At 39.4% G+C, this 14,049-nt stretch overlaps 1 protein-coding gene across 3 annotated transcripts in view; it reads left to right on the top strand.

The window, feature by feature from the left end:
* Window positions 1–14,049, top strand: part of MDN1 (midasin AAA ATPase 1) — a gene marked incomplete at both ends in the record, with an annotated part of 175,663 nt that overhangs the window by 78,186 nt on the left and 83,428 nt on the right. For all 3 annotated transcript variants that reach the window (XM_080700327.1, XM_080700326.1, XM_080700325.1), the window contains 7 exons: window positions 1,201–1,398; window positions 3,311–3,418; window positions 3,787–3,975; window positions 6,863–6,952; window positions 7,035–7,298; window positions 7,443–7,704; window positions 13,085–13,244. In XM_080700327.1, the coding sequence (XP_080556453.1) occupies window positions 1,201–1,398; window positions 3,311–3,418; window positions 3,787–3,975; window positions 6,863–6,952; window positions 7,035–7,298; window positions 7,443–7,704; window positions 13,085–13,244 (1,271 nt within the window). The remainder of the gene's footprint in view (window positions 1–1,200; window positions 1,399–3,310; window positions 3,419–3,786; window positions 3,976–6,862; window positions 6,953–7,034; window positions 7,299–7,442; window positions 7,705–13,084; window positions 13,245–14,049) is intronic.

Genomic DNA, 14,049 nt, shown 5'->3' with positions numbered 1-14,049 from the left:
GCACAGTGCATTTATTTATTTGTGTGTGTGTGTGTGTGGTACTGGGGATTGAACCCAGAAGTATTCTACTTCCGAGCTAACACCCCAAGACTTGTTTATTCTTATATAGAAATAGTCTCACTAGGTTTCTAAGAGCCTCACTAAATTGCTGAGGCTGGCTTCAAACCTTTGATCCTCCTGTCTCAGCATCCCAAGTACTAAGATTATAAACCCGTGCCACCATGCCTGACTCAGTGTAGTGCATTTAGTGTACATAATTAAATGTAATGGAAAATTTTACCTGCTCTTATTTCAATTTAACATTTATTCCAGTTAAAAATTATTGATTTGTACATATGTTAAACATCCAAAATATTTTTTTTTTTTTTTTTGGCAGCACTGGGGATTAAACCTAGGAGCATTCTACCTCTGAGATATACTCCCAGCCCCCCCCCCCTTTTGGGGGATGGTTCTGGGGTTCCTGGAAGTCCTTCTACCTCAGGGCTACACTCCCAGACCTATTTTTTTACTTTTTTATATTTGGAAACAGGGTCTCTTAAAGCCAGCGCAATCCTCCTGTCTCTCCCTCCCAAGCGCAGGGATTACAAGCGTGCGCCACCACGCCCGGCCCCGTATTTTTATTATTTTATTTTGATATAGGGTTTCACTTAAGTTGTGGAGGGCCTCTCTAAGTAGCTGAGGCTATCCGAGAACCTGCAATCCTCCTATCTCAGCCTTCCCAGGACTGGGATTATAAACGTACCACCACCCCCAGTTCCAACATCTTTTATTATATATGTGAAATTAAAAACAATAGAATGGCCAGGCATGGTGGTGCACACTTGCAATCCCGTGCTTGGGTGGCTAAGATTGTACAGGGTTGAAGCCAGCCTCAGCTACTTAGGCTCTACAAATTAGTGAGACCCTGTTTCCAAATAAATTATAAAATAGGGCTGGGATATAGCCTGGAGGTAGAAAGCCCCTGGGTTCTACCTCCCAGTACCACCAAAAAAAAAAAAAAAAAAAAAAAACAGTAGAATGTTTATACAGCAACCCATCACTTGACTTAAGAAACAGTGAACTACCAATAATATTTGAACTGTCTTTTCTTGATGCAGTCTGACTTTACTCCATATTAGTCCCTTAGTTTTTGTTACAATTATACAGCATATTTAGTCAAAGAAATAAAAGACTAATATATGTACCTTGTTTTGTAAACAGCTTAACTTGGCTTCTCAGTCTGTATTGGAAGGACTCAATGCTTGTTTTGATCACCGAGGAGAAATCTATGTACCTGAATTAGGAATGAGCTTTCAAGTACAACATGAAAAGACCAAGATTTTTGGGTGTCAAAATCCTTTTAGACAAGGAGGTGGGAGGAAGGGCTTGCCCAGGTCTTTCCTTAACAGATTCACCCAGGTAAGATAGTTTTCTATTGCTGTTGTCATAGAAAGTCAGGGTAGCTGGCAAGTTGCTGTTAAGATGTTCACTACATGAATGTAAGAGAATCAGTTTAATGATCCTCTTTTGTTGTATTTATAATAAAATGAATATGACTGGTTCTCACGATTACTTCTCTCCTGATTTGAGTCACTGTCCTATGATCTGGCAGATTTGCCATTACCATTTGGATGAGAGTGGGGCACTGCCATTTCCAGGATTTTGTTCCTGCATTCAGGATGAAGACCAGTCTTTGACCTTTTCAAGTATCTGTGTGATCTGTTAACACACTTAAGCAAATTTTATAATGAAAGTAATATCAAAGAAAAACAAGAAAGAACAGAACATTACCATAAAAGAGTAAAAATTCAGTGTCCCCAGTCCCTCATTATTAACATTTTGGTATCTTATGCCTTTATTCCTGTTTGCAAAGGGGTATGTGTATGTACATACATGCTTATTCTTTTTTTAACAGCGAATTTTTAGAATTTGACTAATTTAGAGGCTTGGAAATGCTTCCACATGTTGATGTTCTTTAATGTCCCTGTCTCTTGATCTTTAAAATTTTGTTTAGTTTTTTTGGGGGGATGGTACAGGAGATTAACCAGGAACATTCTACCTCTGAGCTACTCCCCAGCCCTATTTTATTTTTCCATTTTGAAATGGTCTTGCTAGGTTAATGAGAGTCTTACTTCTTGCTGAGGCTGTCCTCGAACCTGTGATCCTCCTGTCTCAGCCTCCCAGCTACTGTAATTAATTACATGTGTGCGCCACCATTCCTGGCTACTGAATATATTTTTTTTCTTTTTGCAGTACTGGAGATGGAACCCAGGGGCATTTTACCTCTGAGCTATACCTCTAGCCCTATTTTTTATTCTTTTATTTTGAAACAGGGTCTCACTGAGTTGTAAAGGACTTCACTAAATAGCTGAGGCTGTCTGCGTACTGTGATCCTCCTGTCCCAGCTTCCCAAATGCTAGGATTACAAGCATGCACCACCACGCTCGGCTTGCTGAATATCTTTTAAGAATATCTTATTATGAAGATTTTTATACATATTTAAAAGTTGAGCAAATTTTATAGTGAGCATTCTTATACTTACTATCCACAGTTTGAATGCATTTTTTGTGTGTTTTGGTCTTTTGGAACCAAGTATTGAACCCAGAGCGTTGCACCTGCAAAACAGGTGACACTGAGCTACATCCAGGCCCCGAAAGCACTTTAAATTATATGCAGGAAATTTTAAATACAAATACAATTTTATTTTATTTTTTATTATTTTATTTTATTTTAGGTACGAGGGATAGAATCTAGGGGCATTCTACCTCTGAGCTACAACCCCCCCAGCCCTATTTTTTTATTCTGTATTGTGAAACAGTCTCAATGAGTTGGAAATGGCCTCACTTAAGTAGCTGAGGCTGGCCGAGAACTGCATCCTCCCCTCCCAGCCTTCCAAATGCTGAGATTACGAGCATGTGCCACCACACCTGGCTCAAATACAGTTTTAAAAAGAAGTTGCATGTTTTTTTTGTTTTTGTTTTTTTTTTTTGAGTTAGGATAAAGCTTAAAAAAAAAACAAACTGTTACTCTGTATTTCAAAAATTTTAATACTTAAAACTACAATAATTTCTAAAACTGAAAATTATATATGTATTACTCAAATATCATTACTTGTTTTTAAATAAAGATTTTACATAGTAAGACACAGTGGTCATTATTAATGTTTTAAAAAAAGAAACATAGGCATTTGTTTATGTTAATTTTGGATTTTACTCAAATATCATTACTTGTTTTTAAATAAAGATTTTACATAGTAAGATACAGTGGTCATTATTAATGTTTTAAAAAAAGAAACATAGGCATTTGTTTATGTTAATTTTGGATTTTATAGGTTTTTGTGGATCCCCTTACAGTAATTGACATGGAATTCATTGCCAGTACTTTGTTTCCAGCCATTGGCAAAAATATTGTTAAAAAAATGGTAGCTTTCAATAACCAAGTAAGTACCTATGTGTATTAATTATTTTTTATGTTTTTGGCTATATTTGAACCAGTATTTTCTCAGCATGGGATTCTACCAAATTTCCAGGATCTCTAAAATAAATCACAGAATTCTACAAGTTTCTAGTGGAAGCAAACTACTCATTGAGAGTTACGGTAACTCAGTTACATATTGTGAATACCAATAGGCAGAATGCCTACGGGGGATTCTTTGCAATTGAAATTTGGGAATGAAAGGGGGAAAAATCTGAATCAAGTTTATTCATATTTGTTTCATATCACATACACATTTACAGTATGTTGATATTACTTAATATAGTACCTAACAGCTGGACATGTTTCTCAATAAGAATATTTTATTTCTAGATTGACCATGAAGTGACTGTTGAGAAAAAATGGGGCCAAAAAGGAGGCCCCTGGGAATTCAACCTTCGAGACCTTTTCCGCTGGTGTCAGCTGATGTTGGTTGACCAGTCCCCGGGTTGTTATGATCCTGGTCAACATGTGTTTTTGGTATATGGTGAAAGAATGAGAACCAGGGAAGATAAAGAGAAGGTGAGATTCATACATCTCGTTATGTTTCTAATCATTGAGAGTTGATTTTTTTCTTATGGGTGAGAAAGAGTATACTCATATGAGTAATACTACGCTGTTTGGAAATTTCAAAGTTGTGGAAATAACCTTTTCATAGCATAGTTTGCTTTCAAGGAGGACATAATTTACTTCATCTAAACTTCATGGTTACAAACTAAAATTGTGTTACTCTCTAGGACTAAAGAGCTAGGTTTTCATCGTCTTTTCAGGTACCTAGCTGATTGAGTAGCACAAGGAGAAAGATAGCAGAGACCCAACAGAAGGGCAGGATTTTGTTTTGTAGCCTCTTTTTTTTTTTTTTTTTTGATACTGGGGATGGACCCCAGGAGCATTTGAGAGGCACCCCCCCTCCCTCCCTTCCTTCCTTCCTTCCTTCCTTCCTTCCTTCCTTCCTTCCTTCCTCCTTTCCTTTCCTTTCCTTTCCCTCCCTTTCCTTTCCTTTCCCTCCCTTTCCTTTCCTTTCCCTCCCTTTCCTTTCCTTTCCTTTCCTTTCCTTTCCTTTCCTTTCCTTTCCTTTCCTTTCCTTTCTGTCTGCTGTCTTTGAAACCCAGGGGCCTTCTACCTCTGGGCTACACTCCCAGACCTATTTTATATTTTATTTGGAAACGGGGTCTCACTAAGTTTTTGAAAGCCTCACTAAGTAGCTGAGGCTGGCTTCGAATCTTCGTGATCCTCCTGTCTCAGCCTCCCAAGTGCAGGGATTACAAGCGTGAGCAACTGTGCCCGGTTTTTATTCTTTATTTTAAAACAGGGTTTCACTGAGTTGCAAAGGGCCTCATTAAATAGCTGAGGATGTCTGCAAACACAGTCTTCCTGTCTCAGCCTCCCAAATGCTGAGATTATAAGTATGTGCCACCATGCCTATCTGTAGTCTTTTTTTTTTTTTAATTTTTATCAACTTTTTTTTTCACCTTTTAAAATTTTTTATTGAACATAAATGGTATACATTTAAACTATACTTGATGCCTGCTCCCCCCTCCCGCCCCTGTTTTCCCTTCCCCCCTCCCAACAATGATTGTCCCGGATAACTATGCCATATTCATAATTTTACACATATTCGGATGTGGACCCTCGTTAATCAAGTTCAGCCTTCCTCCTCCTCTATCTTCCCATTCTAGCTTTGCTGGTATTTTCCCTCCATTATCTGGAGTACCACTGGTATCCTCTAGGTTCCCTAGTTTGGGCATATTAGAGGAAACATATGTACCTTCTCCTTCTGTGCTTGGCTGGTCTCGCTTAACATAATGCTCTCCAGGACTTTCCGTCTTCTTGTAAATGGTATGATTTTGTTCTTCTTTATGGCTGAGTAGAATTCCATTGTGTATATTTCCCAGAGTTTTGTAATCCATTCATCTGTTGATGGGGACCTGGGTTGGTTCCATATTTTGACTATTATGAATTGTGCTGCTATGAACATAGGTATGCATATGTTGCTATAGTTCTCTGAATTCAACCCTTTTGGAAAAATACTCAGGAGTGGTAGAGCTGTATCGTATGGTGGATCTATTCCTAGCTTTCTTAGGAATCTCCACACAGATCTCCATAGTGGCTGAACTAGTTTGCACTCCCACCAACAGTGTAAAAGAGTTCCTTTTTCCCCACATCCTCGCCAGCATTTGTTGTTATTTGATTTCTTTATGCTTGCCACTCTGACTGGGGTTAGATGGAATCTCATATAGTTTTGATTTGCATCTCCCTGATGGCCAATGATGTAGAACATCTTTTCATGTATCTATTGGCCCTTTGTATCTCTTCTTTTGTGATGTGTCTATTTAGTTCATTTGCCCATTTCTTGATTGGGTTGTTTGTTTTACTAGTGTAGAGTCTTTTGAGCTCTTTGTATATTCTGGATATTAGTCCCCTATCAGAGTGGTGGCTGGTAAAAATCTTTTCCTATTCTGTAGGCTTCCTCTTTAAGTTATTGATGGTTTCCTTTGATGAGAAGAAACTTTTAAGTTTGATGCTATCCCACTTGTTAATTCTTGTTTTAATTTCCTGAGCTTTGGAGGTTTTGTTGAGAAAGTTACTGCCTGTGCCAATATTTTGTAGTGTTGAACCTATGCTTTCCTCTACTAACTTCACAGTCTTAGGTCTAATTTCTAAGTCTTTGATGATCCATCTTGAGTTGATTTCTCTGCATGGTGAGATAAAGGGATTTAGATTCATCTTTTTACAAATAGATAGCCGGTTCTCCCAGCACCATTTGTTGAAAAGGCTGTCTTTTCTCCAGCCTATGAGTTTGGCCCCTTTGTCAAAGATTAATTGACTAAAGATGTGTGGGGGGTTTTTTGTGTGTGTGTGGTACTGGGGTTCCTGGAAACCCTTCTACTTCTGGGCTATACTCCCAGACCTTTTTTACATTTTTATTTGGAAACAGGGTCTCTTAAGCCAGTGAGGCTGACTTCGAACCAGCGTGATCCTTCTGTCTCTGCCTCCCAAGCACAAGGGATTACAGGCATGCACCCCCACACCCGGCTGTAGTCTATCTTTTTTAAAGAGAACTTTTAAAAAGAAAAAGAAATTGGAACTCATGTTCTCTGAATGTAGTGATTCTAATCAGTGTGCTTGTTTTCTAGAAGTATTCTTTCAAGAAAGTTTGCTTAAGAATTGGATGGGCCCGGTGTGGTGGTGGCACATGCTTATAATCCCCAAGCTTGAGAGGCAGAGACAGGAGGATCACACAGGTTTGAAGCCAGCCTTGCTGACATAAGAGACCTTGTTTCAAAATAAAAATATAAAATAAGTCTGGGAGTGTAGCCTGGAGGTCGATTTTCCAGGAACCCCCCCCCCCAAAAAAAAAAGAATTGGATGGAGTGAATTGTGTCTTGATTATATCTTCTTCCTTTAGGTTATTACTGTATTCAAGGATGTGTTTGGTTCAAATTCCATCCCATACATGGGAACCAGACGATTTCATATCACTCCTTATGATGTTCAGGTGAGGAAACTATAATAATCCTTGTTCTTTTACACTTTTCTGTGGTTTCTTATGTTCATATGTCTTTGGCATGTTTTTTCAGTTGGGCTACTCAGTCCTTTCCCGTGGCAACTATGTTCCTCATCCATCCCGCCGGCCCCTGTCCCTCCTGCACCAGTCCTTCCAGTCTCTGGAGTCCATCATGAAGTGTGTGCAGATGAGCTGGATGGTCATCCTTGTAGGGCCAGCCTCTGTAGGAAAGACCAGCTTGGTTCAACTTCTGTCACACCTTACTGGTCACACATTAAAGATCATGGCTATGAACAGTGAGATGGATACTACTGAGCTTCTAGGTGGATTCGAGCAGGTAACTCTTACACCTTCACATTGTCAGGCAAAAAATCATAAATGTTGTAGTCTGATTGGGGGTCTTCTGTGTTGGTAGTGACTACAAATAACAATATCCTCTGGCCAATGGCTGTGTTGAAATCATGTGCTCTGGAAATTGCAGGTTGACCTTACTCGGCCTTGGAGGCAGCTGCTAGAGAAGGTAGAAAGTACTGTAAAGGCACTCCTAAGGGATAGCCTCCTTGTCAATGCGGATGACGCAGAAGTAGTGCTGCGAGCCTGGAGCCATTTCCTCCTGACATATAAACCCAAGTGTCTTGGAGAAGATGGTAGAAGTGTCACAATGGAAATTGTCAATAAACTGGAAGCAGTGTTGCTGCTTATGCAGCGACTCAATAATAAAATCAACTCATACTCAAAGGCAGGTATGTATATTTGGATATGTGCACCATACACTGAGCATTTTCTGTCCTGTGTCCATTTACAAAATTTGTGAATGCCGTGTCCATTTTCAATTATTTTAATGATTAACAATCAAAACTTGGACATATTTGGCTTAGAACAGTGAAGCTGAGAGAAACTATTCCAAATTGGTGATTTTAAAATGTCAAACAGTAAAATAATTGGATACCAAGTTTTGCAGTTCATTTTGTATGTATTCAACTATAATGATCAATCTCTTGCATGTAAAGCTGTTTTTTATTTTCTGTTGTTTTTGAACTTGTTAACAATTTCTCAAGGAATTGAACTTTTTAAACTGATCAATAGAAGTCTAAATTGATAGGATATGTTTGTGTAAGTGAAAAATACATCCTGTCTACATGAAATGCAATTAACGTGGAAACTTCATTCCTTTATTTATTTAGCGATACAAGGGATTGAACCAGGTGTATTCTACCTCTGAGCTCACCCCAATTTCTATTTTTATTTTTTATTTTGAAACAGGGTCTCACTAAGTTGTGGATGGCCTAAGTTTCTGAGGCTGGCTGCAAACCGATGATCCTCTTGTCTCAGCCTCCCAAGCATTGGATTTAATGAGCATGCGCCACCACACCCAGCTAATTCCTTCTCTTTTAGGTGCATATGCTTAGAAAGAGTAATGTAAAAGGCCAAGAGGTTGGCTTTGTAACTAGATTGTCATCTCACTTGAAAATAATCACCTGACTTCTTCAATGAAGAAATCAAACTCCCCACTTGTAATTTTGTAAACATTGTATATAATGTGGGCCAAATCATTTATTTTCTTAGAGAAGGATGTGATTTTGTTCTCAAGTTGATCTGTCCTTTCTCATTTCAAGTATTTGAAATCCTTTACTAGTTCACTTAAGCTAATTAAGATATTTGATGGAGCCAAATGTGGTGATGCATGCCAGTAATTCCAGTACTTGGAAGGCTGAGACAAGAGGATTGCAAGTTTGAGGATAGCCTCAGCAATGAATTCAAGTCTGAAATGAATGCTCATTGAGGTAAACTGTCAGCAACAGAGACAAGACTGTTTCAAATAAAAAAGTAACAAAGGGCTGGGGGTGTAGCTCAGCAGTAGAATCTAGCCTCTGGGTTCAGTCCCCAGTACCACACAGAAAAAATGGTACTGGATAGTCTTATTCCCCACCCCCTTCACTACTGGGGATTGAACCTAGGGGCATTCTATTTTTGAGATACACTCCGAGTCCCCCCCCCTTGGAAAAAGGGTCTCAGCATGTGTGGTAGCACATGCTTGTAATCCCAGTACTTGGGAGACTGAGACAGGAGGATCTTGGTTTGTGGACAGCCTCAACTATTTATGAGGCCTTTTCACAACTTAGCGAGACCCTGTTTGAAAAATAAGGAATAAAAAATAGGGCTGGGTGTAATCCCAGCATTCTGGAGGCTGAGATCATGATTCGTGGACAGCCTCAGCTACTTAGGCTATCTGCAATATAGTGAGACCCAGTTTCAAAATAAAGAATAAAAAATAGGGCAGGGGGTGTAGCTTGGAGGTCGAATGACCCTGGGTTCCATTCCCATACTTCCCCCCCCCAAAAAAAAAATAGGGCTGGGGGTACAGCTTGGAGGTAGAATAACCCTGGGTTCAATCCCCAGTACCTCCCAAAAAGAAAAAGAAAAAAGGGTCTCAGTAAGTTACAGAAGGCCTCAGTAAGTATCTTAGGCTGGCTGTGAACCTGTGATCCTCTTGTCTCAGCCTCCCAAGGATTGGATTACAAGTGTGGACCACCATGCCTGGCTTATATCTTAAATGTGTGTGTGTGTATATATACATATACATATATATATTTTTTTCTTTTTTTCTTTTTTTTTCGAGTCTGGGGATTGGAACCCAGGGACATTCGACCTCCGAGCTATACCCCCTGCCCTATTTTTCATTCTTTATTTTGAAACAGGGTCTCACTAAGTAGCTGAGGTTGTCTGCCAACTACAATCCTCCAGTCTCAGCCTCCTGAATGCTGGGATTACAGGGTGTGCGGCACCACGCCCGTCTTACATATTTTTATAATATGTAAAATTTACTACCGAGATGTGAATTTCTATTGAATGATAGATGTTATACTGAGTACATATACTTTAAATTCTCACCTCAGCCTCCCAAGTGCTGGGATTACAAGTATGTGTCACCATGCCCAGCTAGTATTTTTATTTTTTGAAACAGTGTCTTCCTGAGTTGCAAGGGCCTCACTAAGTAGCTGAGGCTGTTCGTGAACCATGATCCTCTGGTCTCTACCTCCCCCTCTGGTCTCCAACTCGCGAATGCTGGGATCACAAGCTTGAGCCACCATGCTTCTCTTGACCACATTTCTAATTGCTGCATTGTCTGTTGACTGCTTTTCTCCTTTTTTGGGTCATATTTTTATTTTCTTACATGTCTAGTAATTTTGTTTTCTGTGGTACTGGCTATTAAACCCAGGAGATTATATCTCTGAGCTACATCCGCAGCCCTATTTTATTTTTTATTTGGAAACAAGGCTCTTACTAAGTTTCTTAGGTCCTTGCTAAATTGCCGAGGCCTGGCAGCTAATAGTTTTGATTGGATGCTAAACATTGTAAATTTGATTTGCCAAGTGCTACATTTTGTTGTATTACTTTTTACTTTGTGGTACTGGGGAATGAATACAGGAAATTCTACCTCTGAACTACACCTTAAGCCTTATTTTATTTTGTATTTGGAAATGGTCTTACTGAGTTACTGAGGCCTTGCTAAGCTGTGCTAACCTGCGATCCTCCTGTCTCAGCCTCCCAAGTACTGGCATTACAGGGCCGGCATGCCTGCTCTACCTGTTTTTTTACATTTCTTTAGAGATTGTTGGGTTTTTCTTGGTAGGTAGTTAAATTGCTAATAGGTCATTTCGATCTTTTCAAGATAGTTTTAAGTGTTCTAAGGATGAGTCCCCACTATTGAAGCATGGCCCTGATGCCTATTAGTAGAATGTCCTGTGTATTTGCTAAGGTTGCCAGTTCTGCCTGGTGGGACTGGAATGATACTAATCTCCTGTGAACCCTGGGAATTACTCAGCACACATTTCCACAGTAATTGCCTTTTCCTTGGGAATTTTTGTTCATTCTGTAGAGCTTCACAAAGGCCCTTAACCAGATTTTAGAACTCTATCTGAGTAGCTCCCTCCTCTCGTACTCTGCTCCTCATTCTACTTCACTTGATCTGTCCTCAACTCAGTGAGACCTCTGAAATCTGTTCCATTTTCTCTACTTTGCAATCAGAAATTGCTTCCAGTGGTACAGTGCCTTGCATACACGTGGCCCTTGTGTTCACTCGCCAACACTTTAGAGATAAAATTGCTTCCAGGCAGATATTCAGGGCTGTTATTATAGGGGTCCTGCTTACTTTTCTCATTTCCGTTAGATATCATAGTCCAGTGCTACCTGTTGCCCAGTGTCTATAAACAGTTCTTATATTTTCCCCAACTTTTTACTTGTGTACAGTGGGAGCTTAAGTCTAAGCATCCTCATAGCTTGAATCAGGAATCTAACAGATACTACCTTCTGATATGAAAAAAAGGTTATAAAAATACTCAACAATTCAGCTATACCCCTCCTAGGTATTGTTCCAAAGGGAATGAAATCAGAGAATATGCTAATATATGCATATCCATGTTCATAGCACAATTCACAATAGCCAAATTATGGATCCAATCCATCGACAGATGAATGGATTACAAAATTATGTGATACTCACACAATGGAATTGTATTTAGCAATAAAGAAAAAATTAGGTCATTTATAGGAAAATGGGTGGATCTAGAGAACATTATGTTGAGATTAGCCAGTCACAGAAAGTCAAGGGTCATATGTTTTCTCTAATATACAGAAGCTAAGCTGAGCAAGGTGGCACATGCTTGTAATCCCAGCATTTGGGAGGCTGAGACAGGAGGATCACAGTTCACAGCAAGCTCAGCTACTTAGTGAGTCTCTCTGCAATTCGGTGAGACCCTGTTTCAGAATAAAGAATAAAAAAAATAGGGCTGGGTCTGTAGCTCAGAGGTAGAATGCCCCTGAGTTCCACCTAGTACCATAGAAATAAATAATATGCAGAAGCTAGGTAATAATTGCCATACCAGAGGGTCTTCAGATAATGGAGGAGAGGCCAGGGAGGTGGTCTATAGGAAGAAGGGGGAACAAGTGAATATTTAGTACCATGGGCTTTGTGTACATATGTGAAAATACCAGTGTCAGTCTTAGTACTCTAGGGGAATGGGGAAAGGCACTAGGTGCTGGGTACACTGTCCACATGATTTACATTTATGATAGAGACTATAATGCACCAATAAAAGTATACTTTAAAAAATATCAAACAAGCAGGGCGAGGTGACACACGCTTGTAAGCCAGTACCTGGGAGGCTGAGACAGGAAGATCACAGGTTTAAGGTCAGTCTCAGTTACTTAGTGAAACCCTCTGCAACCTAGTGAGACCCTGTTTAAAAAAATGAAAATAAGTCTGGGGTGTAATAAGCTTGGAGGTAGAATGCCCCTGGGTTCCATTCCTAGTACTGAAAAAAAAAATTAAATTATGTATAATAGATCCAACAAAAAGGAACCATTGAAAAATTTCCAGAGAAGGCCTACAAAAATGTGTCAAATAATTAACAGTTGTTACTATAATTATAAGATATTGTCATTATAAAGGAAGTGAAGTTTAATGATACCAGTTGCTTTTTTCCCAACTTACAGCACTTTCATATAGTAGTATAATGTAGTAATAGGTCAGAGCCCTTATCCTTTATCTGTTACTTGAAAAATTATAACAAAGAAATATGATTTTTCTTTCCATCACCTAGAGTCAACTTTGAGTATATAAACATTAATTCAGAAAACCGGTAGGAAGTTTTTTCTGTTTCAAGCCTAATTTTCTTACTTGTAATTAAACAGAAGGTAAGAAATTATTCTATTATGAATTCTTAAAACATTAGACAAAAAGTTTCTACTCTTCCTTCACAAGCATTCTACCACTGAGCTACCCAACTCGATTTTTCTCAATAAATTATTTGGAGCCAGGCATGGTGGTGCATGCTTGTAATCCCAGCATTTGGGAGGCTGACAGGCAGATCACAGTTCGTGGACACCCTTAGCTACTCAGTGAGGCTCTTTGCAACTCAGTGAAACCCTGTTTCAAAATAAAGAGAATAAAAAATAGGGCTGGGCATGTAGATCAGAGGTACAATGCCCCTGGGTTCCATTCCCAAAACCACAAGAAAAAAAAATAATAAATTATTTGGGGGTTACTTCTTAGTTCATTGTTTAAAATTTTGCTTTGAAATTAAATACTGTGGATGCTGATTCTTGCCTGTAACATTTCAGAGTTTGCCAGCGTTGTGGAAGATTTCCGAAGTTTTGGGGTAAAGCTTATGCAGTCAGCCAGTGGCCGTAGCCATGGTACTTTTGAATGGGTTGATAGCATGTTGGTTCAGGCCCTGAAGTCTGGAGATTGGCTTCTGATGGACAACGTTAACTTCTGCAAGTAAGAACTGTATGCCCTGTCATGAGTGGGCCTGATTAAAACTTGGTATATGTTTATCAAAATGAAACCCAGATGGAATCTGTAGTTTTGATCCATTGTTTTCCTTAACTAGCAATATATCTTCAGCCATATTTTTGTAGGCTTTCCCTCACACACACACCCCCCCCACCCCAGGTCTGGGGATGGAACCCAGGGGCATTTGACCTTTGAGCTACACCCACTGCCCTATCTTTTATTTTTTATTTTGAAACCGGGTTTCACTGAGTTGCAGAAGGCCTCACAGCTGAGGCTGTCTTCAAACCACGATCCTCCAGTCTCAGCCTCCCGAATGCTGGGATTACAAGCGTTGTGCCACCATGCCCTGATTTTATTCTTTATTTTAAAATGCTTTCACTGAGTTGCAAAGGGGTTCACTAAGTAGCTGAGGTTGTTCTCAAACTGATCCTCCTATCTCAGCCTCCCAGATGCTGAGATTACAAGTCTGCACCACCACCGTCAGTCTAGGTGTTCCTTTTTGATGAACAATAGTGATTGGTCATTGGACAGCTAAAGTAATGATTAACAAAATTGAATTGCTTTTCCATACAGCATCCTGTGAGTTAGAACTTTATATTTAACTTTGAAAATCTTCTTTTTGTAAGGGTCATTCTTAAGTACAGGTTTTTAAAATGCAGTATTAGAAGCCGGGCATGGTGGCACACACTTGTAATCCCACTACTTGGGAATCTAAGACAGGAGGATCTCACAGGTTTGAAGCCAGCCTCAGCTACTTAGTTTAGTAAGGCTCTCAGCAACTTACCCTGTT

Source organism: Muscardinus avellanarius (genome assembly GCF_963383645.1).
Source record: "Muscardinus avellanarius genome assembly, chromosome: 8".
Classification (NCBI taxonomy): domain Eukaryota; kingdom Metazoa; phylum Chordata; class Mammalia; order Rodentia; family Gliridae; genus Muscardinus; species Muscardinus avellanarius.
The sequence above is the reverse complement of the archived record's forward strand: the minus strand, read 5'-3'. Positions and strand labels throughout refer to the sequence as shown.